General features: G+C 37.1%; 1 protein-coding gene across 1 annotated transcript; it reads right to left on the reverse strand.

Moving 5' to 3' along the window:
- LOC139116495 (alpha-2,8-sialyltransferase 8E-like) lies at positions 1-25,855 on the reverse strand. Its single transcript, XM_070679114.1, has 7 exons — positions 25,758-25,855; positions 11,826-12,388; positions 5,092-5,236; positions 1,840-1,952; positions 1,590-1,679; positions 1,005-1,246; positions 1-429 (listed from the first exon to the last, which is right to left on the reverse strand). Exons 1-7 carry the CDS (start codon positions 25,770-25,772, stop codon positions 179-181), a joined length of 1,419 nt encoding a protein of 472 aa, XP_070535215.1. The 5' UTR covers positions 25,773-25,855; the 3' UTR covers positions 1-178.
- Positions 25,856-26,377: the final 522 nt, after the last annotated feature.

A 26,377-nucleotide genomic window follows, 5' to 3' on the forward strand; every position in this document is an offset into this window, starting at 1 on the left:
GGTGGTGGAAGGACACTTATCTGTGTACACCGGTGTTTGATAATCACGACCCTCTTCAAAATTGTTCAGAAAAAGGGAATATTTGTGGATAAGGACTCCAAATGTCTCCTTTTAGTTTTCAAATAATAACTTATCTACTAAAACGTGTAACGGCAGAACAGTAGCTCGTTGATTATGTTTAAGGCGGCGAGGTACACTGTCCCACATGCAATCGTATGGCGCCTTTGTTATGCCAAGTACGGTATTTATCGAACTCTTCAGGCATATTATGCATTCGTCTCTTTAACTTCCTGTCTGATAGCATGATCGCATTTTCATCGAAGTAATGATAAAGCAGAGGATTGCCGTCCGGATCTTCCGCGAAAGGCCAGTAACCATAGAGATGAACCTCTTTACAAAAACTCATCATAGAAGTAAAGAGTAGCAATCCTAAAAAGAGATCGAAATTTTTTTTTTAATTAGTGTGGTCAATTAAATTACACTAATGGTTTTGGAAAAAATATTGGAAAATGTCAGCGGGTTTTTAATTTCGCTTGCATCATTCTTGATACTTGTCTCAGGGGCTATATATATATAATGTCGAATGGCCCTCAGCTTGCACATAACCATGACCAGACTTTGCAAACAGACTCGAATGTACGTGGTACGGAGAGATGGACAGTTTATTTAAAATTTTGTCGTGTAAATCTCTAGAAATCTAAAATGAGCAAGCAGCCAACAGTCAGTTTCTTCAAAACGGAGACAGTATCGACACTTCTTCGGAACCCCAGTGGAAAAGGCATAAACTTGCTTAATTAAACAGAAATGTTTAGTAATTATTTCGGAGATGTTCAAGTATCCAAAGGAAAGTCCACTGTTAACTAACGCAGTCATGTTTTGCTTCTGGAGATGTGACAAAGGAGTATCACCAAGTCAAGTGATAATCGGCACCCAGCACTGCTGGCACGTACGTGTGACACAATGCCGCCGTTGAGTCGTCTTGGTCCTGCAATAGCGAATCTTACCTGAACTTACTCTTACTTCATTAACTTTCTGACTTTTCCAAAACCTTTTTACCATCGTGTGGTGAAGGGGATGTAAATAGACGACGTTGAGATGTTGGCCTTTCAGAGCGTCCTGTGCCCGAAAGGAGAGTTTCGAGGTGAAGTGATACGTAAAAGCTGGCAAAAGCAATGTTGCGTTTGGATACTCTCTCGTCATGAAAGCTGTGAAGCGTCCACTTCCTTTCCTTGATACACTACCATACCTACAAAGAATTATTAAATGTATTTATGTATTCTTGAACATTGGCGTGATACATTGGTGGCTGCCGCATGATATTGTCTAATTGGTAATGAATAAATGTATAGGAGACCTCGATGCACTAGTAGCTAGAGCGCTAACATTGTCTACAAATGATCAAGAACACCAGCGTGTTTACTTTCCTGAATTATACTACTGTTTGCACGGTGTGCTTACGAACGTAATTAAACGTTCTTGATCTTTTCATGATTTACTTGTATAAGTAATGCAAGCGGACAAAAATGGTGACTCTAAAACTGTTAAAACAAAATTTAATTACTAGATACTCTTAACAGACGATCACTTACTTTGATTTTAATATCCAGGGATTACAGGTGATGAGGTCCGTCCTGGAGCCGACGTCTTTGGCAAACTTTTGTACGTGAGCAAGATTAAATCTGCAATCAAATACACAAATCAGATTTTCATTTGTGACTAAATCACAAAAGCTGTCTGCAAACTTGATACTCAGTCTCAAATGAAGACCTATTCATTTGAATATTCTTAAAACTCGGTATTTCTTTTAAAGATGCGGAACTTTTGAGAATAAAGACTCACCTCACCACAAAGTCTGATGAGTCTATTGACTGGCCACATGTCGAATTCAAAAGTATCCCACTGCTGCCAACAAAGCTGCATTTATTGAACGATTCACTGATATACGGCATTGTCTGAGAAAACCAGATAGTACAAATTAAGGAAACAAAGACGATTAATTCATCTTTAGGCAGAAGTGTAGAATGCAGAAGTTATCTGCAATGCTTTTCAACACAACCTCGACTATATTAAATGCCAGCAATGCATGAGGGAAAATGCCAAGAGAGTTTGACCGGTTAAGAAGGGCTTGACTACGCAGTTTCTGCGTAGTGAAGCGTCATTACGTATTCATGGTGACCCCTGGCCAGCTGTCAATATCTTTGGGGGCTTTTGTCTTTTGGCCTGCTTTGCATATGCGTCATTAAACACGACCTGCCAATCACCCAGGTAGTCAATTAACTGTTTACCGACCCAATTAACACTATCCAGCATTATCAGTCATATTTTAATCGCGTGGCCCGGGTGGGCACAACGTAGGAACGCTTGTATTTCTATGTGTACGTTTCACTTGTGGTGTTGTTTGTACCATCGTGCGTTTGAAGTCCTTGTTTCACCTACAGCATTACCTTCAAGGTGACAGGCTTACTATTAATGCTCAGTATCATTGCACCGAGTTCTGCCCACGGTGAAAACCACCTGTTTTGCCTACTAATTACTGCCCGTCCTGAATGTAGCCTATCATAGCTACAGTAATCAGTCAATATATAATACTTTTTATAGAAACTTGTAAAATCATAGTCCGAGCCGTAAAATTTTGTGAACCCATGTGAAAACATAAATCATTTATCAGTTTTGATATATACTCCTAAATTGTAAGTTTGATTGTAAAATCGAGACCACATTCAAGGGCTATGCAGACCGTCCATGTACGCACACACAGTGACAAGACGGCGGCAAACACCTACTCACCAAGCACATCGAATCGGCGAAAAGAAGCATAAAAAGCTAGGCTTATCGCCAACACAAACGCGCCAAGCGCTAACAAAAACCCATACCATGCGGCCCTTTTCAGGGCCACCAAATACTCCAAAAAGAGAACTACTAAAAAAAAAAAAAATAAAATTACATAGAACACACAAACAAAAATCGTACACATAACAAACAACTGTAACACAACATTCAATACAAAATAAACAATCACCGTAACGTAACAGAAAAAATGGCAGTGGAAAAAAATCAGCTATTTCCAAAGAAAAGTCGACAGCAACATGAAATTCAACAACAACCTATCATCGCTCAAACTATGAAACTCCGTAAAATAGTACTAGGCAAAAGCCTTAAAATTAATTCGGACACCAACAAAACCAAACAGAATAAAACCCCCTCAGGATTCCAACAAATAAAGTCGTAAAATATGACCACGCTACGTCGTGAGACACAAACAATCGCAACAACACCAATTCAAAGAAAAGTCAAATTGGGCTCCACGAACAACAAAAAACAAAACCTTGAAAGCTATCTGAAGCTGCTAAACTCGCACTTCTAGAGATACCATTTCAAACAAGGAAACAAAACATGTCGCGCGCTAAAAGAATCGCGATAAACCAGCTTGAAAACAATAGACAAATTTCGGAAAAAAAACCTTCGACAAGGGTCGGGTTTTCGTCATTGTCAACACAAACGATTACGTACTCGAATGCGAAAGGCAATTACGCAACACTCAGTATTATACACAACAAGCCAGAACAAACAGTAAACAAAGTAAACGAACTTTTAATCAAAATGTACGAGAACAAGCACATCAACCAGTATAATTGTAAGTATCTTGATCCAATAAACATAAAATCCGTACCCCGCAGTGGTACTTATTGCCTAAAAATTCACAAACCTCCGCAAAAATCTAAAAGACACACCAGTCAAAACAAAATTTACCGAAGTAAAGAAACATAGAACAAACAAACCGAACCACCAAACGGACTCACAACGTGACCAAATACTTGCCTCGCTTATCGAAAACCAAGACCACTAAAATGCATTAAAATAAATTTTCACATACACAAACTAAGGAATGAATCAACACTGCGACTGATGAGAAACCACACTCGGGTTTCGAAACGCGAGCGTCAAAGGGCGACTTTATCAACTTTTGTAACAACATAGGTCCGGCTGTGTCTCGCCATAAGCTTTCCCCACACAAACAAAACATTACCGTACACACTAATCCAAACTTCTCTACAAATATCCCAAGCGAAACAAACATTTTTTTATTAACATACACAATCGGATAAGAATGTAGGAACACATTTTCGAAACGAATCAAACACAAACTCGACACAAAAACATTTAGGATAGTTACGTGGAGAGCCTCTTTCACATTTTTTACATCTCGCTATACTGTCCATGATTCTAAAAATAAAGTCATCTGCCACTTTTTCTGTATACGCGGTTTGGCAAAACTCATCTCTTCGATCGAAAGTCTGGTGATTCCATGGTTCTTTGGGGCACTTAAGTGTACGTCAAGCTTAGGGAATGTGGTTAGATTCGCGATGTTTCATTCGAAATTATTTATTTCTTCTAGGGCAAATGCACGTAATTCATGCTGTTGGAAATACTGGCCGCTCATAAACAAGACAATAAACTCAATATCTGTGCATCTTTACTTTTATTGTCAAAATACCACCGACACCCACAAAAAAACAAATGGTTCAGTCCAGGTATTTGCAACTCTGCCATTCGACTGGTCAACAGGAAATCAACCATAGGTGTCTTTTGGCATGCGTATACGCCAGTCACCTAGGCGACGGTAATCTGCACCACTTATCACCATCGGGAAGGTACTCCTCCCCCTATACCACTGGCGATCCCACCCTCAAGGCACTGCGTCATTCGACCAAGCATTGTTATTGTAATTTCCTGCATAAAATTAACAGCGAGGTCAACCGGTCAAACTCTCTTGGGACTTTCTGGCATGGTATCATTCGTTTTCTTTAAACCGATCAATACAAACAGAAACCGCATGCCGAACGCAGATCTACACAAACCTTTAAAAGATATATTGAAATGAAGAGAGATAGATCAATAGATACACACGTGTGGAATTGTTTTAAAAAGGTTTCTTCTACTTATCGATATTTCGAGTACAGCTCGTACAGCCCTTTTCATAAGACCAATATTCCCCTTAGATGAACGCAGATTGATCACTATAAGACTCGCAGTAGAAATACATAGATGTATATTATATATTAATGAATTATAAAACATTCTCGAACATACTTTTGGAAACCGTTTGTGCACCGCTGCAGTCACTTCAATTTTAGTTGTCCTTTCGGCTTCATATTTCAGACTTGAGTTAAGCGGTGTATTCTGTTGTGTTGTGAGGAACATTTCCTTCGTTTGACATTTTTCCTCCAGAAGTGATCTGCAGTATTTGGTGGACAAGACATCATAAAAGATTATTATGACGGTGGCAATAAAACGTACAGTGGGAAGTCAAGAGTAATAAAAATTACTGAGAGTAAAACTACACGCAATTAAATGAGTGATGGTCGCAATATACGACTGACTGTAAGGAAAATAGTGAATCCGTTACCCCATAAGCTTATCTTAAGTGTTGATGACCTGCGATGACGATGAATCTAGACCAAAGTTGTGTTCACTGATCGAAGCTATTTACGATTAGACTTTACGGTAAATGATTATAACATCTATTTGGGATTTGCTTGACAAATCGCTCTCGCAGACAGTCAGATAATTCAATCACGAATTAAAAACTTGCCACTATTAGTATACACCGGCATTCAACTGTAAGATCCCCAGAAACATGTTTACCCCGACTGGTTATTCCCCAATACCAATTATAGGATAGGGGCCATCTCTTGAAAAAAGACATTTCGACGTTCCTTTCAATTACGACCGAAGAATACTGTTTCACTTAAATAATACACGGTAAAACGATCACAGGGCTTGGGTGGACTACCATTTAGACTCGGGTGACAGACAAGACTGCCTGTAAAACGAACACCGATCCTGGTTTGTAAAAGGCTACGTGTAAAGGAACGACTTTGTAAATGTAAGATCATTTGACTTTGCAGAAAGATACATAGATTTTTTAAACATGAAACGTAAATGGTGATTAATTGTGTGTTCAACATGAGCTGGCGACATTCAAGACTAGACGCCCTCATCCGTGTAGGAATTTCAGCGTTGTTGTTTGTTACTCTGAGAAAGTGTGAGTTTTTCTCTCGTACTTAATTCAATGCAACGGCAGCTGTTTGCTTACAGGTGTAAGTTAAGCTAGACGTTGTGAAACGAAAGATAGTTCACGGCTGACCTTTGTAAAAAAGACAATTAAAACAGGCCATACTCCTTCAATTTCTTGAATATAATGACGGAAATATAAACTGCTATTGCACGAGTAGGAAAGAGAAACAAAACCTAAACAACATAAACATAGTACTGCTGTATCTTTATCAGCTTACACCTCATCAGCCAGAAGTCCAAACCCGGCAAAAATGAAGATCGGTGTTTCGGTCAAAATATACACAAAGTAACGAGAAAGTCTGAACTGGTTAACGTTTAAGGTAAATGTACGTCATTTCAGAAAGTTATACCTCATGTAACTTCTTCCCCATTTAAAGCTTAAGTAGCGTCCCGGTATACTTTGGGTTCAAAGTTTATTGGCCCTCTTTTTGATCTGTTCTATTGTTTGCATCATTTACACAGGGCAACACACGATGAATCACTTAAAACTTAAACTTATGCTAAGTAAACCAGGCTATGCATTACCGAAGAATAAAGAAAAAAATAATAAAAACTACTCGAATAGAGTATGTAGTAGATTTTTCTCTTCATACTCAACTTAAGGTAGAATACACCTCGGGATACTTAATCAGAATCTCAAATTTTTGTAAAACCTTTCTGATTTACGGCTTGTTCGAGCTGATGTTTAAGCTATTGGAGTACGTTAAGTTTTTGCCATCTTAGTTTTTTAAAAATGATAAAAACAAAAGCACGGATTAGTTGTTGCCATTTTGAATTCTTAGTATCAGTATATGTTTGGCACCAAAATTTTCTTGATGAACTATGATTTTATTTTTGCCTTGGTATGATAAGTTTTGAAGGTTTCTTTAGGGAAAGTTTAACAAAAAATGATAATTAGTCACGAAACGCATGCCATATGCACCATTACATTAAGTGACATCAACTGAAATCAGCTATAGCTCAGCGTATAGTTTATAGCTAAGTATAGAGGAATCAATGAAAAATGCCAGATCCTTTGATTTGTTCAAGTTCAATTATAATTTAAATAAATTCGAAGCTGTGGATGAAGCACTTAGATTTATAATAAAAAATGGTTGACCGGTCCATATAGAAGGACAAAAGGTAATGAACTACAACGATGCTAGTTCACCCAAGGTCATTTGACAATAAGCAATTTACTATTTATATTAAATTATTCCGATTGAAGTATAGCATTGAGGGGACAATCTTATAACACAGACGGTGTCTCATGCTACTATTGGGTGCAATGCTATCAAACTTCTATCAAATTTGTTCGGTCTTTGTATGTTTATTGATGGCAAGACTAAGAAAGTTTATAGTATGATACGCTTAAAGCTTCAATCGGCCATGAAATATACACTAAGAGTCCAAAGCTTTTTTGACAACAACTTAGCTTGATCTGCTGTTCATGGTGGGAAAATGCTGCATGAGAAGGGTATATTTGCTGTTGCAAAGCACAGTTCGCAACATATCGCCAGCCCTCCCTTCAAAGGAAAGAAAGAATTTCAAAGTAATAAATATTTTCTGATTACTGACATTCATAAATGTACGGCACCACTAGTGGTAGAGGTCAAGATGCCATCCCTTAGGCCGATCTTCTTCAGACCATGAAGGTTCTCCGAGCAAAACTGCAACATTGTCACTAACTGAGCTTGAACAACACAAACTGTAAATATACCACTTTTTTTCCACAACGCACATTTAATTACTTTCATTTTATACCCTTAGAGCATTCATTCAACGTTGTCTGGGGCATATGCGTGTTGTAACCCCTTCACGTACACGCTTTCTCTTAGTGATTACAGTTAATAGGAGGAGGTGGCATGTATTTTATTGTAAGATGAACTTCAGTCGTAACAGAGTGGGATTTTGTAGCCTTTTGACGTTTGTTGACCATCTTCGATTCCAAGTTTACAGCGATGGCTGACCCATCGTGATATCTTTTTCACATAAGTATACAAATGGTATTTATGTTTTTTCCGATGTTTTGTCGGAGTTTAATGTTTAATCACTTAAGATAGATCAATGACGTCCCTAAAGGATTAATGCACTGGCACATCTATACATAAAATTATCACCTTTCGGTCGTATATTAGTTATTTAATTAAATATAACTGATACCAATCAAATGATAAATGCACTGGCACATCTATACGTAACACTATTACCTTTCAGTGGAATATGAAACATTTAATTAAATATATTACATACCTACGCAGGCAGTGGTCTACAAAAACGATTGAACAATAAAAATAGCGTCAATGACACTTTGCTTACATTTGGTTACATGTGACAAGCCAGAATGAGTGTATACATGATATTTAATAGCTTCTATGAACCTTAGCTTGTGACATTCATAGTCAAGTGCATTTGAACAAATTTTGATGCACTTACCATTGAAGTATGAAATGGTTGGCAACTTGCAACTGTTGATCACACACACTTACACTATACCATTCAACCAAGTACATCATAACTAGTGATAAAATCAGCCATACCAAACTAAAGGTTAACCTTATAATATTGTAATGCATTAAATTAATCTAGCCAATATTTGGTCTCTCTACGGTCTATTGTTGCAAAATCGAAGACTAAGGTAAGATGTAATAATCGGCATTCTTCAGAGCTCCACTTTTAATGATGCTGCCACACCTACATTATAATTGTAAGTCCCAAACTGCCATGTGATTCCTAAAAACAAGACTTTTGACCAAAAGTCGGGAAAAATCTAAAAACACATATATACCAATTTTATGCTTTTCAACCAACATATCGCATACATTGATCCTCCTAACATATGTGCCAAATAATAAAGTAATATCTCTCTTATCAATATAACAATTGCAGATTATTAAAATCATATTTTTTCTTATTATTTTATCAACTCTTACAAGATTCCATTCGGTTATAGATAACCATCTAAGCATTCTGAAGCTGGCCACATTTAATATCGAAATTATTCAGTTATGAGGTCCACAAACTTGGTCTACAGAAAGCCTGGCAGATAGATGGACATACAGACAGACTGACATACACAGACTAGCAGTGATGACATTGGCCCCAAGTATGACTTTGCCCATTGAGAATGATAAAAATATAACAAACAGTTTGATGTAATGAGAAAATAGTTATATATACAGTCACTCAGGGTTAATATTACACATCAATTTGATTAGTTTCTTGTTTTCTTTCTGCATATGTGATAATTCTTAAGACAATGAACTTGTAAGGCAGTTATGTGTTGACAAATGCAGGCAAACAGCTACCTTTTCTTGATTTTCATGAACAAGAGACGACCTTGACTAAAAAGCATAACATGCAACCAATGTTTACATTTTGCTTGTACACTCGATACGTGGATATATTTCAACATACAACCATTAACACACAAACCCTATCAAGAAAAGTAAACATTGCTTTCTTCCAGTGCAACTGGAGCATTCACTTTTGGAATAACTTACAAAACCAACATGTCACAACAGTAGTGAACTTGACTATTCCTTTCAAATCCTGACCTGACTTGGAATCTTCAAGTGAGATATTCTTCACTGTGAATCATTTGATATCCTGGGGGAGGCGGGGTCTGGAAGACTGATGAGGTAGCATTATTTTTCCCCTGATCCATTGTACAGTTTTTTCAACTCTCCAACCTTTTCTTTTTGTAAAGCTTTTTCTGGCGGATTCTGACATTTGCTGGGAATCTTTTTTTTTCGAAAATCTTCTAGATCCCCCATCAGGATACCAAATGGTCCACCCCTTAGTATTGACCATGTTATTTGTTTACATAAAGGATACAATGACAGATGGAAAGTGTGTGAACTATTTATAATGTTTATACTCTTACACATTGGAATATATTTGTTGGAAACCAAACCTGCTAAAATTACCTTTTGTAGTGCTTTCTTATGATTCTTTTACCACATTTCAACACCAAATACAATCTACCATATGAAATGCTTACTAATTCACGACATTATGTATCCTTAGTTCCTGTGAGTATAAAATTGCCAAAAATCAGAAAATGTTTTCACAAAATAATATTCATTAATTTTGTTCATATCAATACAAAATGAATAAGTTATAGAATCAATTAAGCTGACTATTTCTGTAATTTTTTCCATCAAAAGAAAGAAGCTTCAAAAAATAGGAAATTGAAGATATTTCTCTCAAAATTTAAAACAAGCGACCTGGCAGCTGATAGAGCTCATTTGCCTAATGTAGAGAATGACTTTTTGTGACATGTGCTGGTGAAAGAAGAAATCTTTGATAGTCCACTTCAGGTTAGCCTGACCAAAATTGCGAAAATAGCTGTAAAAATACGTAATTGAAGAAGATATAATTCGAACACATTCAATTAAGATCATCCATGGAAATATCTCAACTCAATATCAAAACTATAAGAAAAGCAGATTTTGTGAACCAATTTTGTGACCAAAAATGGCAAAAATTGCCTTTAAAATAGAGAATTGAAGATTTCATCCTGATTTCAATCATACTAAGATAAACACTAGACACCTGTATACCAAATATCAAAGCTATCAAACGAGCAGTTTTTGAGTAGTACATTATTTGACCGAAAATGACAAAAATTGCCTAAAAATACAAAACTGAAAATTTCATAAGAATTTGAACACATTATATTTTGATCAACCTTATGAACCTGAATACCAAATACCAAAGCCACCAGATGATTTTTTTTTCGAGAACATTTTTTTTGACCGAAAATTGGGAAAATTGTCCCAAAATTACAAATACAAAAAATTCACCAAAATTTTTACAAACTTGACTGATATCATCCGCAGGAATGTGGATACCAACTTTGAAAGAAATCAGGAAAGCCGTTTGAAGAAGAAGATTTTTTGACTAAAAACTAATAAAAAATTATCGCAAAAATACAAATATACAAATTTCATCCATAGTTGCACACATCTAATTAAGAATACCTAAAGAAACATACATACCAAGTTTCAACCAAATCTGATCAATTGTTACTGAGTTTTACCAATTTGCAGGATTCTTCCTTTTTCCCTTCATTTGCATATTTTGACACTGACATGTTTATTTCAACTAATTCACATCTTCATCCCTCTGTGCATCTGTGCACCAAATACTGAGATGGTAGCTGGTGCGGTTTAGGAGTGTTTTGATCTGGACGGACCAACAGGCATATAGATACATACATATATACATACATACATACGTACGTGCGTGCGTGCGTGCGTGCGTGCTTGTATACATACATACATACATACATACATACATACATACATACATACATACATACATACATACATACATACATACATACATACATACATACATACACTGCATGAAAACCCAATAATTCAGATAAATTCACATTAATGAGTTGCCTGTATTATAGTATAATACACGTGAATTCACATGAATCCACATGAATACAGGCTTGCTGAATACAAAAAATGGATTCTTGACTGTATTCATCTGTATATGCACTCTTCAGCTAAAATACAGGCAATAATCCATGTTAATACAGTAAGTATTATAGGGTTTTTATGCAGTGATACATACATACATTCATGCATGCATGCATGCATGCATGCATGTTTACATACATACAGACATACAGACATACAGACGATATGTACACGAGATGCAAATGAAATGATTCACCTTATACGATAAGCTCTTTTTCGTATACCAAATGAGAGCTAATAAAATTGATAAGTGAAGATAGCTTAGATTACCTGAGATTTGTTGCTTCCTTCTCGTTGAAAGTCCAATTTTTTCGGATGCTTTGAAAAATATCAATAAGCAAAGCCTCTTTTTCACCATCGTTCTTTGGTGTTTCCACGTTATTTAATGACAGGGTTTTATTTCTGCCGATCAAAATATCGGAACTATCGAAAGTTTGATTATTGCGCTTCTTCACATCTTGCCCAAAATTTGAAGTAACTATCTCGTTAACATCAACTTCAACCTGAGAATCAATTGACTTCGTAGAATTCTTTATAGGCGATTGTTTTTTCCGATATGTCGTTACATTCACTGCCACAGGTACACCTTGAGTTCGCTCAACGTTGATGGCATTAGCACGAAACGTTTCTCTACCGCCAGTTTCAGCGATCATCAAAGGCATATTGCTGTCACGTGTTCTTCTTACTTCCACATAATATCCTGTATGATCTGTATAAATGCCGACCATCACAAAAAGAACAATGCAATTGGTAAATCCCACAAAGACGAGTAAAAATGTGGTCGAAGATCTGGTCGATATGGTGCGACGCATGTCCCCAGTAGTGAGTGCTATCTGAAAGAGGAATAAAAATATTTTTATGAGGGAATAAGTGAGTGTTGGTCAAGTGATAAACAAGCTAAAGAAAGTAATAGACAAATTATAAAGGTTAGTTTAGGATGATATTTCCATTGACTGACTACCATCTCCAGACAGCAGGTTATTATACTGTTTCAGAAATTTACCAGGTTATCGGTTTTTCACAACCAATAATACTTTGCATTTTGCTTTCTTTACGTTAGGATACAAATCACCTTTCTTTCTGTCCGTCGCCTTCATTTTTTTTGAAACCTGCTTATCATAACTTTTCACTTCCTTAAATATCGAATTTCAATTGTTATAAACCTTTCAACGTGTATCTACTCATCCACACTGCCTTAATATCGGCAATTAAATAAGAATCGTACAAACTTTCATCTTCAAGGCTTAAGAACCCGAAGGTCAAACAATCTTTACATTTGATGTAATATTTAATACTCCTATCCACTGTTCGGGGGAAATGTCACCAGGTAGATTATTAAGCCTACATTGAGGGTGTACGATATCGTCTATCTTTTAAACAAATTTATATAGCGCCAAGTATCAAAATTTCCACAACGCTCGTAACCATCTGAGTGATAATTAAAATGCTCTCTTAAAGATGAACGTTTTATGCCTAAAGGTAGAGAGTTCCATAGCAGATGAGTTACTGAGAAGAATGAGCAACGACGGTATGTATGTATGTATGTATGTATGTATGTATGTATGTATGTATGTATGTATGTATGTATGTATGTATGTATGTATGTATGGCACTGACGATATTGACTGTGGCACAGTGAACGTCGTATTGGGTTAAATTGTCGAAAAATGTATCAAAGGGGAACGTTTCTAAAGAATGCATGTGGCATTATCTATCACTAGAAAGTATTTCTCTAATCATCGAAGCACGTTGTAATTCCAAGCTATTTTGTCATTCGCTATGAGGGAACAACATTTTAAATCAAATAAAGGATGGACAACATTAGTGTGGTCAGAAGTATGCAAAATACGACAACGTTTGCTCTGAGACAAAAAAAAAACCAAAGAAACAAAGAAAACTTATTCTCGTTTGATAAAACGATGCGAATCCGTCGCAAAACATTCTTTGTATTTTACGATAATTAAGTTTTTGTGTGTTTGCTTTTTTGTTTGTTTGTTTCAGAGCAAGCATCATCTTGTCGTTATCCCTGACATTGTGCACCATTCTGTCAATATATTTCAATATGAAGAAAAATATTCGTTTCTCGCAGATCTAAAACGCTAAAAAATACTGGACTTTGAGTTACTGGAGTTCAACTCCTTTTATAGAGTGCGTGTATTTTTTTCTCGGAGCAAAAGTTATCTTATTTTGCGTACTTTCCATCTTGTCGTTTTGTCCCTTGGTTAAATGTGCACTTGGGATCAAGGGTGATCATGCATTGTGTACTTTTCTATTAATATATTTCCATATGAAGAAAAATGTCCGTTTCTAAACGATAAAAGAATGCACCGAAACAGTGTCAAATAAAAGATTTTGTTTCCTTTAACAATGAACCCTGACTCAATTTAGTGTTTATGAAGCCCTAAATTCACTCAAAGGCAGGGACATTTCAAGAGTGCCCTGACTCAAAAGTCGTGAATTAGAGAAATTTGATACATTATGTTTCGTACGGTTTCTTTGTAAAATTTAAACAAAAATAAACTTTTTTTTTTCATAAAAATGAATCCGATGAAAGAGATACGCAATAATCGCTGTGCATTCGTTGTTTTGTTCAATGAGAACAATATTTCAAACTTTACACTATTCTATCATTTTGTAAAATTCTAGCTGTAGAAATTTCGATTTCGTTACGCTTTCCTAACAATTACACTTTAATTTAACTTTGATTTAATTCCAATCGTGTCAAAATAACTCGAAATTACAACGTTCTTGGGTGATAAGAAAAACGGTTCTAGCGATAGAAAATGACACCACCTGCATACATATACAAACGTCCCTTCGATAAATTTTGCAACAATTCAACCAAATACGACGTTCTCTGTACCACAGTCAACACCGTCAGTGTTGCCGCGCTCCAATTGAAAAGCTCACCCGCACACGGACTATTTGAACATTCGTATATTGCTTTTATCACATTTCCCGTTGATGAAACTGCACAGAATGCTAACGTTAGGTTTTTCTCGGTGCAGTGTGTACGGGTCGGTACAACGATTGTATTTCCTACCCTGAACGTGTTCTGTAAGTGAGAACAGCGGACACCGTATTGAATTTAATTGTTGCAAAATCTATCAAAGTGGAACGTTTGCAACTGATGCAGTGGGCGTTATTTCCTGTCGCCAGAAACGTTTTTCTAATCACCTAGCACGTTGTAATTCCAAGCTATTTTGAAATTCACTGTAAATTGGGATCTTTGTAAATATGAATATTCATTTTCATTAGGAATTACACGAAATGTTATGAGTTTCGTACCGTTAACTCTACAAAACCACGCAGTAGGTTTCTGTCAGTATGACGTAATCTTACAATGACCGCTTTACATCATTTGTCCTTTTTTTACTTAAAGCCATTAAAATAATAGACAAATATATTCCATACTTACGGACAAACCTGAAATACAAATGTAGCATATAGAGGAAACAAAAAAGTCTTTGAAACATCCATGCAAACGGCTTAAACTAAACACCACCGTGACGGAGAAACAACCAGACCCGCTGAACTTAGGGAGTGTTCAGTTATTATGGCCGGGGATGGGCCGGCAAATTATTCCTGCGCATCAGTCAAAATAAGTGAACCCCCTACCCATTGCACCGAAAAATTGATGACCCCCCTTTTAAGATGACAAAAATGTCATGCCACCCCAATTCACGTTGCTTGAGTAAAGCTGCACACGCATACACCTGTAGAGGGCGAGAGGCGATAGAATCCCCCAAACAGATTCTCAGATTTTTTCAAATGACCCTCCTTACAAACTCACAAGGTGTTAATGTTCAAATTTCCCCTTCTGACTTGCTTTAATTTTGAAATTACCCCGCAAAGGGATATCGATTTGACAGAAATTACGGGTGTGTACAAATCAGCTGTTGATAATGTTGATTCTCTATACATGGTAGTCTATGATTTACTATACATGGTAGTCTATGAGAAAACTATGTAATACTTTTTAAATACAAAACTATATCTGTGCATTTATAGATATTCGATAATTGACATAAAAGTGCTTAATTGGAATAGGGTTGCTACAACTGGTATGTGGACAAACAAATTGACTTAAGAATTTCACTATAATTGTTCATCCACTATACATGGGAGTCTATGATAAAATTGTGAATAATTTTTTTTCCAATGAAAAACTTGCTATACGTGTGCATATACAGACGCTGAATAATTATCATAGTTGTACTTGATTAGAATATGATTGTTAAAGGTACTTATTATGTGTACAAGAAATTTGATTTTGGGATTTCACTGAAAATGTCCATCCACTATACATGGGAGTTTATGAGGTAACTATGAATGATTATTTTTCAAATACAAAAATAGGTAAATCTGTGTATTTATGTACTCTCGATTATTAGTATTAATGTACTTGATTAGACTAGGGTGGTTACATATGGATATGTGTGCAAGAAATTGGATTTTCGGATTTCACCGAAATGTTGATTCACCATACATGGTAGTCTATGAGGAATCTATGAATATTTTTTTTCCAATTGAAAACTATCTAAATCTGTGTATTTATCGACGTTTGATAATTCATTTTAAAGTACTTACTATAGTTAGACTAAGATGTTTAAAGGTTGATATGTGTGCAAGAAACTGCATTTTGGAATTCCATCAAAATGTTGATTCACTATACATTGGAGTCATGAGAAAATTATGAATAATGTTTGTACAATGCAAGACTAAATTAATTTATGCTCTTATAGGTGTCTGATAACTGATACAGATGTACTTGATTCAAATAGGGTACTTGAAAGTTCAGATGTTAACAACAATTATGATATTGTAATTTCACCTAAAAATATAATTTCACTTTTCATGGTACTAGTACTCTATAGGTAACTGTTAAATAGTTTCCCTGACAAAACCTGCTATATCTCTAATATGTACATTGAATTTCAAAATAGCTTCGAATTACAACTTGCTAGGGCGACAAGAAAACGTTTCTGATGATAGAAAATGACGCCACCTACATCCATTACAAACGGTCTGCTCGATAAAGTTTGCAACAATTTAACCCCATACGACGTTCACTTTGCCCCAGTCAACATCGTTTGTTCATTGCCCTCGGTAAGCTCAATTTACAACAAGACAAGCCTCTTATTTGCCAAGTCAAGATGTTCATGTGACAGATAATTATATTTTTGTTCAGATTTAGTTAAATGACTCAGAAAATGAAATCATGTAGCGAATCATTTTCATCTCTCAGTATATTTCTGAACACTGAAACTGCATTTTGACGGGACGGATACTTATGAAAATTAAGTGACCCCTCTGAGCTGTTTGAAAGATACATGACCCCCGCCCCCTTTGCAGTTTTCAAATTTAAGGTGACCACCCCTGGATTTGCCGACCCATCCCCGGCCGTAATAAGTGAACGCTCCCTTGCATTCACAGAAATATCGTCAGAAACACATTATCATCTTTTGCAGCCAAGCACCCGACGTTGAAAAATTGCGACCAAGGGCGTTTTACATACACATGTACTAATTTAGGAAATTGCAAAGAAACTTGAAATCCGTAGCTTGCCTCCCAACAACACATGACAAACTTCCCTAACCTTCTCACTAGTCTTCCAATCTCCCCTCTTCCCAAAGCTAAAACACCTTTTTACACGGACATCTTGGTTGACTGCCCTACTATATTAGTCCCAATGCTGGAAGAATAAGTCTTGTCATGCATCAAACCAACATATAGTAGCATTGAAATAGGTGACGACCAACATTTGATTTTCGAAACTCACGCTACTACAGATCGCCGAGTCGAAGGTTATATTTTACAAAAGCCAAACTACTAAATCAAGTTCTGCCAAGCTATGATATTCCCATGAAAACGGTTTACACATTCAAACTGAACGGATCGCTACGTAAGTTTAATTTATAAAGGTTATAAACGGCAAGCGATGGTATTTGCTTGCGGAAATAAGACCTTTGAGGTCAAAATTAGCATATTCGGAGGGAAATAATCACCGAGAGTTTTAATAATCACCTAATTATGCTAATTTACACCTCAGATGTTTTATATCCGCAACAAATTAATACCCGAGTGCACCGCTTATCACCTCATTATAATATGTTAATGTTAAATGCAAGGGGACAATGTTGTTATTTTGGGAGTGAAGTTTGAACGAGGTTTCAGGAGTCTAGCCTCAACACAAACTCTGAAAAGAATGTTTCAGAAGCGCGCGCGTGCACAGTTGATTCCATACAATACGGTATTACGCAACACGTTCCACAGACTTGTACATGTCTTTTTTTTCTGGTTAATGTAGGAATTACAGTTTCCACCTTTCAATACATCACATTGTATCAATTTCCTGCTGAACTTCATTGCCCTTTATATTTATTTCATTTTTTGTTTCTTTAATCTTCTTTCCAGTAGTCAAACTATTACTATAGGCCTTACATTCTACCAAACCGTTGCTGCATTTGCTAATATTTAGCTCATTTCCGCTAGGATCAAGGTACGGGCCGGGGTACGGGCGGAGCGAATCCCCGGAAACGCTAGCGCTTACAAACAGGCGAAGTCGGTCATTTTTTGTTAGTGCTATGTCCCATTGGCCGAAATGTTCTGCACCTGTGAATGCCGGACCCTTGTCCATAACAACGGAGAAAACATCAGTTTTGTTGTCATTCAAGTAACTTGAACTGGATCATTGATACATGTCGTATCTTCATACCGATCGGCACAATCTCAAGTTTAACACTCGTCGCTGATGTTTAGTACATACCATACAATGTTGGATTTTAGAGGTTATGGACATACACTAGCGCGTTCGTATGACCGTGGTTTGAGGGACTGTGGGACTTAAATACTCGAAATTATCAATGTGTCGTACCGCATTTCTTTTCATTTTCGACCAAAATGGTGACTTGTGTATTTTACAACATGACATGCATGTTTACCAGTTTGTCAGTATCCGTTTCAACTCAATGGACAATTGACATATCGCTAGGTGTCGCCGTTCTCAAACTACCGAAAATCCAGTCGTTATGGACTGACCAGGTGGGAGTGCAGAATAGCCAAGTGTAGAATTTGGGGCAAAGTGGAGAGAATTTGTTTGCGTTCCTGGGAGCCTTATCCGATGCACTCTTTGAAGCTTTATCGCCCTTGTTCACGCTGAATATTCAAAGTCGTTGTGGTAATTCGGTTCTTCGGGCCTGAATCGGATAGCCACCACGTCAAAATTTGTATGAGCAAAAGCTGTAATGAGCTGTTGTTAAGGTTCTTGTTGTTAAAGTAAATACATTAGTACGTTGACACACGGGGAGTCCAAGGCCAATGTCAAAAACGAACACAATTTGACCGGAGTCAAGTACTACTAAGGCCAATGAAAATATGTGTTTCCGGTAGCATGCCTTTAAAAATTAGGGTGTGTAGGTCGGGGAATGATTTTACTGTACTACATATAATGTTTACAAATATTTGACCTTCGGACGAGTTGTGAACACTATCCTCATTGTTAATGAGTCAAGGCACGCTATCAAAAAACTAGAACGTATCAAGGGTATGTGGCAACGGGAACACATGCATAGCTGCGACGGAATGTTACATATACATTTTGCCACACTTTGTAGACTTCAGCGCTAGTGGAGACAGACTGAAAATAACTTTTATGTTTCCTTAGCCTACTAGATAAAAATAGAGAAGTTCCTTCAGAATCCTTATTCAATTGAACTCCACCATTCCAGCTTTTGGCCATACAAATTTTGACATGGGCACTATCCGGTCCACTGAGGCCAAGAGAACCGGATAGTGCCCACGTCTATGGTCAGAGTGAACGAGGGCGATAAAACTACAAAGAATGCTTCGGATAAGGCTGGCGGGAACGCAAACAAATTATCTCGACTTTATCAATAATTCTACTCTTGGCTCTTCTAAGTATTTCTCTGCACTCCCACCAGGTCAGTCCACAACGACTTGATTGTCGATAGTTGAGAACGGTGACACGAAACGATGTGAGTTGAAACGGATACTAGCAAACTATTAAAGTGCATGTTATGTTGTAAAATACCAAAGTCACCAATTTTGGTGGAAAATGAAAAGAAATGAGTTGCGACACACGATTATTTCGAGTATTTTAAGCCCCACAGTCCCTCAAACCACGGCCATACATGAACACCTCGCTTATGTCCGTACGCTCTAAGCTGACATTGTATTGTATGCGTCAGCGACGAGTGCTGCGCTTGCGATCATGTCGATCAGTACGACGGACGTGACATGTATCAATGGTCCAGTTCAATTGACTTGATGACTACAAAACTGATGTTTTCTCCGTTGTTATGGACAAGGGTCCGGCATTTACAGGTGCATAACATTTCAGGTAATGGGACGTAACAATAAAACAAAAACTGACCAACTTCGTCTGTTTGTGAGCGCTAGCGTTCTATATAGGGAAAAGGCATGAAGGCGCGACTTTGCACAATTTTTAAATATCGGATATTTACAATGTAGTATCGAAGATTTCAAGACTAGTATCGACGATTTCAGGACTAGTATCGATACAAGACGATAATAGAATGAACTGCAGTTGTCCCATGGAAAGCCGCGTCTGTGAAATCGACGATATTTACCCTATATTTTTCGGCGATTTGGGGACTCTAATATCGATACTAGACTATACTAGAATTACTTGCCCTGTGCCTAGGCACGCCGGATCTATGAAATATCCGATATTTACCCGATATGTTCGATTCGGCGATTTAAGGACTCTAATATCGATATTAGACGATACTAGAATTACTTGCCTTGTGTCTCAGCACGCCGGATCTGTGAAATCTCCGATACTTACCCGATATTTTTCGGTGATTTCGGGACTCTAATATCGATACTAGACGATACTAGATTCAGTCAAATCGCAAGTAAATATCCGATATATATCGGAGATTTCACCACCTTACAGTTCTGGCCAAACCCGACTTCCAAGGACTGACTCTAGCTTTGACGTGATTCTACCCTTCGCTTATAACTTAAAGACAATGAACAAAATAATTGCCACGTTCACCATTTCCTCCGTAGAGCCCCGCTCGACAAGAAATGCACAATGCAATTAGATATTTCTAAAGTAACTGGACATTTGATATTACTGTCTTGGTTCTACCCATATTCTCGCACAACTTTCATTTGATACAGAGGCCAAGCCAAAACAACAGCTTATTGTCCAAATGCTTGTGTATCTTCCTATTGTCAGTTGTGTGAAGTCTTCTACAAACAATTTTTGTGTTCAGCTGCAAACTGACATGCATATTTAACAAGTCTTTGAACAAAAGACAATGCAAAACCCGTCACAGGTATTTGATTAGCCTCTGCGTGAATGTCGGTACAATTAATCAGTGCCCTGAAACTTTTTCAGACACAAGCAATCACACGAAACCTTTTCAAACAGAGACTAACTGATCATAACTACTCTACCGCTCAACCAGCCATGTGACTTAATATATTTTCTTGGTTCTACAAATCGAAAGATTCCACGATCATTTCGCTTTACAACACAATTTTTCATAACAGTGAATAAAATCCTCAATATGTACAATTAGTGATTTCTTTAGCGCTCAATACAGAAAAAATGCCATGTGCTGTGGTTAGTAGAAAATTACACTGGCATGAAAGAAAATATCTTCCATAAAAGAACTCAATACTAGTACTACGTTCTTGGTTCTACAATATTTATTCAATATATTTATGAGATGTCTAATTCTTTGTACACCTAAGTGAAAGTCACGCTCGTAACTTCCTTTGTAATAAGTAGTTGTCAGGCTTTTTCAGACGTGTCCACTGCTTAGCTGGCATAACAGCTAATAGCACCTAAAAACGGCTAATAGCTTGAGTAGCTCAATTGCCAGCCCATTCAGTCCGCGGGAGGTTTTAGCTGGTAGCAAGCTAATAGCTATAGCTAAGAGTGGCTAATAACGGCTAAAAACAGCTAATAGCTTGAATAGCTCAATAGCCAGCACATTCCGACCTGGGGAGCCAGCCCATTCCGACCTCGGGAGTTCTTAGCTGGTAGCCAGCTAATAGCTAGATAAGAGTGACTATTAGCGGCTAAAAACAGTTAATAGCTTGAATAGCTCAATAGCCAGCCCATTCCCACTGCTGGAGGTTTTAGCCGGCAGCCAGCTAATAGCTCGCTAATAACAGCTAATAGCGGCTAAAAACGGCTAATAGCTTGAATAGCTCAATAGCCAGCCCATTTTGGCATCAGGAATTTGTAGTTGGTAGCCAGCTAATAGTAAGCTAAGTGTGGCTATTAGCGGCTAAAAACGGCTAATAGCTTGAATAGCTCTATAACCTGCCCTACAATCATTTTATTTTAGGTAAAAAGCTAGCTACTACGTTCATTAGCAGCTAAAAGTGTCCTGTGGAAAGTAATAATAGCTTAACTAGCCACAAACGCCTAAATATAAGCTATTCTTATGGCTAACGTAGTTATTAGCTACCTAGCTATTTAGGGGGCTATTCAGCTATCCAGCAATCCCGCACCCCACTCACAATTCAGAGAGTCACCGGGCGTGAGTCACAAGTACTTACATGAACTTCTACACGGGCATGGATGACGCCAATGGTTCGTCGAAGCCCATATTCTAGTACATTTAAAGTAACTATCACTTGCTGTCTCTCTACAAATCTAATTCTGGAAGAACGATTGCCTGCTACCGATGTCTGACAGTAAATCGGAAAGGCGGACAAAATAACCATCATTAAAACCAGATATGAACTGAATATGCTTACGTGTTTTACAACAGGTTCATTAATAGTAGTGCGCTTCACAGAACAATGAGATATATGTTATCACTATATGTAGCAGGTTTTTTCAACTTCGCACAGTATTCTCAGAGTTGAATCACTAATTACAAAACTTTATTTAATATGCAAATGAGCTTATCATTAACTTGATACTGCTTAATGCTTTATGGGACAATTAGATATCCATCAGATCAACATTTGTAGCACGTTTTATTTAAGTTAATGCTGTAATTGTAGAGTATTGTCACTAATTACAAGTTCATTAAATATGCAAATAAACCCTAAATTAACTTGACACTGTTCTATGATTCATAGCACAATTAAATATTTATCAAATCAATATCTGTAGCACGTTTCACAAATTTTGGTGCCGAAATTTCAGAGTTATATACCCAATTACAAAGTTTTTAAATATGCAAATGAACCTTGAATTAACTTTACACTACTAAATGCTTTACAACACAGTTAGATATCTGTCGTATCAGTATGTGCAGCAGTTTTCATCACATTTGATGCAGTTATTTCGGAGTTATATGAGTAATTATAAGACTCATTAAATATGCAAATGAGCTAATTATTTACTTGACACTGCTCAATGCTTCTCAGTGCAAGTGGATATTTATCAGATCAAACCATAAGTGATTCATTGATAATTTTAATATTACAACAAAGGATGACCATAATAAGTTGCCTAGCTTATACTGGATACCAAAGCTCCACAAAACACCTTACAAAGCTAGGTTTATCGCAGGATCCTCAAAATGTTCAACAACAGAGTTATCGAAGATACTGACTTCTGTTCTTTGTACTGTTAAACGAGGACTTCAAGCATACTGTGATGTTGTCTTTTCTCGGAGTGGTATAAATCAAATGGAAAATTTGAAATCAAGATCTGTTTCAAAAATAACATCTATTAAAACTTTCGATTTTTCCACATTGTATACCACAATACCACATGATAAATTGAAAGAACGCTTGAAAAACCTCATCAACCAAGCATTTTTCTACAAAAACGGTTCACGCCGTTACAAATATGAGGTATTAGGGTATAGTTCTACATATTCTGTTAAAAATATTACTAACGCTAAAGCGTTTTATACCGAGAAAGACATTATCAGTATGCTTGATTTCCTCATTGACAACATATTTGTTGAATTTGGAGGACACATTTACCAACAGTGTATAGGAATTCCCATGGGCACTAACTGTGCTCCCTTACTTGCCGACTTATTTCTGTTCTCATACGAGGCAGAATTTATCCAGAACCTTATCAAGCAGAAACAGGTCTCTGCAGCTCGTACTTTCAATCATACATTTAGATACATAGACGATGTTATTTCATTGAATAACTCTGAATTCAGCAAATATCTCGCTATGATTTATCCTCCAGAATTGGAGATTAAAGAAACTACAGAAACGGCCTCTTCTGCTTCATATCTGAACATTTTACTTGAATTTGACTCTAATGGTCACCTTTCTTCTAGGCTATATGACAAGAGAGATGATTTCAACTTTAGTATAATCAATTTTCCACACCTCATCAGTAATATTCCACTCTCACCTGCTTACGGGGTATACATTTCCCAGCTTATTCGATATGCAAGAGCATGCAGTTCATATGGTGATTTTGTAGAGAGACATGGCCATCTCTCTTACAAACTGTTAAATCAAGGTTACACCAGAGCAAGACTTGTCTCTACATTCAAACGCTTTTTTGGCAGGTATCGCAAGCTGGTAGATAAATACAATATCTCTCTTCGACAAATGATCACTGATGACATCGTTGACATGGGGCCTTAGTTAGTGACCACTACCTATCTGACTTACAGATTGATATATGGCGGGTGCCACATGTGGGGCAGGATGCGCTTACTATTTTCGAAACACCTGACATCACTTATTGGTCTTTTGGCCAGAGGTCCATATATTTTTCTTTCATGAATTTGACTTTGTGTACCGTCTATTTACTGTCTGTTCTGTGCTGTTTTGTGTCTATGTTTACAACTACTGTCTTACAAATTTTGACCTAGTGTTATTGGATTATGGATTTGTATGATTGCGATTATTTTTTCTGTAGCAAGTTTCATCAAATTTAACGCTGTAATTTTGGAGTAATATCACTAATTACAAAGTTCATTAAATATGCAAATGAACCCTTAATTAACTTCACACAACTAAATGCTCTACACCACAATTAAATATCTGTCGGATCAGTATTTGCAGCAGATTTCATCACATTTGGTGCAGTTATTTTGGAGTTATATCACTAATTACAAAACTTCATAAACTATGCAAATGACCTATTTGTTAATTTGACACTGCCTATTGCTTCTCAGTACAATTAGATATTTATCAAAACAAAATCTCGTACCCAATTTCACTGACTTGGGCGCCGTAATTTTAGAGTTATATACCTAATTGCACAGTTTATTAAATATTCAAATGAACCCTTAATTGCGATTATTTTATCTGTAGCAAGTTTCATCAAATTTAACGCTGTAATTTTGGAGTAATATCACTAATTACAAAGTTCATTAAATATGCAAATGAACCCTTAATTAACTTCACACAACTAAATGCTTTACACTACAGTTAGATATCTGTCGGATCAGTATCTGCAGCAGATTTCATCACATTTGGTGAAGTTATATCGGAGTTATATGACTAATTACAAACCTTCATAAAATATGCAAATGAGCTATTTATTAACTTGACACTGACTAATGCTTCTAAGTATAATTAGATATATATCAGATCAATATTTGTTGCAAGTATCATCAAGTTTGGTGCAGGAATTTCAGAGTTATCTCACTAATAACAAAAGTTCATTAAATATGCAAATGAGAAGATAATTGACATGACACTCACAGTATCATCATAATGTTCTTAGATTGTCATCTGTGGAAAAGTTTCATGAAATTTTGTGCAGTATTTCTTGATATATGTCTACACTGTCATTACCGTCTCCATAGGGAAACCATTGTACGGAAAAAAAACGATATTGCATGACTTCATTAATATGCAAGCCACACCAGAATCTAATCAGTTCTTGCAAGTAGCATATGGTACCTGTGTACCAAATCTGATTTGAATCCGTTCAGGCGGTTTTTAGTTATCGTGTAAACAGACAGACAGACAGACAGACAGACACACACTAACACACACAACACACACACACACACACGCACACACACACACGGACAGACAGACAGACATCGCTATGACATTAGCCCACGTGTTTACACACGTGAGCTAATAACTTCATGGTCGAGATACATTTCATCACAGTCTTTTCTGTCTTTTCAAGTACTGTGGGACCTTGTTCTGTTCTCCTCTTCGCGTTTCTGTCCTGCATATATTTTACTGTACTGAACAAATCAAACGAAACCCGAAAGGTGGTAAAATCAAACTGCCACTTACCACTGTTGACTTCATTAGACGACGAAGTGACTTTTATTTTTCCGAAGAGACACGTTTTCCTATGTCGAAAACAAGTCCGGTCCACTCGACTTCGCTCGGTCGGAGTAGCATGAGGCGAGACCCTGGATCAAGCTTATCGAGGCCAAACGCAATGGGCGCACAATAGGCAACGTTAACGTCAGAGTGACGTTGGTCGTCGGCAAACCGCCTGGCACTGGGTTGGGACGGTTAAACACTGCCCTAGTCGTTGCTTATCAGAGAACATAAACTATCTGTTACACCAGGAGCTACCGATTATCACCTTTACCTGAATATTATGGAAGTGTGCAGGGTTCACACGCGTACGATTCGAGCCAAGCTCATGATCATAGCCAGGGTTTGTGGACTTGTGGTCTGGCCGACAGACCTTTGTCGACTGTGACGTTTTCGCTAGGTGACTGCTGGGTGCTGTACGTTGCGTTGTGAGTTCGAATCCCATCGACAATTTACTAAATTCAAACGACAGTCTTTTGTGGTCCGATATACGGTGATGACCGCTGTGCTATTGAGTAGCATGGTTGCCTGGAGTTGTCACCGATAAAAATACGTAGAAATTAGTAATGTACTTTTTTATGTTTGAT

Source organism: Ptychodera flava, chromosome 17 (genome assembly GCF_041260155.1).
Source record: "Ptychodera flava strain L36383 chromosome 17, AS_Pfla_20210202, whole genome shotgun sequence".
Classification (NCBI taxonomy): Eukaryota; Metazoa; Hemichordata; class Enteropneusta; family Ptychoderidae; genus Ptychodera; species Ptychodera flava.

Excerpts from the sequence above, each read along its gene's own strand:
- LOC139116495 (XM_070679114.1), bottom strand. Across the intron at positions 5,237-11,825 it reads AAGGAAGCAACAAATCTCAG|ATCACTTCTGGAGGAAAAAT; the intron begins GTAATCTAAGCT and ends CAAATACTGCAG. Across the intron at positions 430-1,004 it reads TGAAGTAAGAGTAAGTTCAG|GATTGCTACTCTTTACTTCT; the intron begins GTAAGATTCGCT and ends ATCTCTTTTTAG.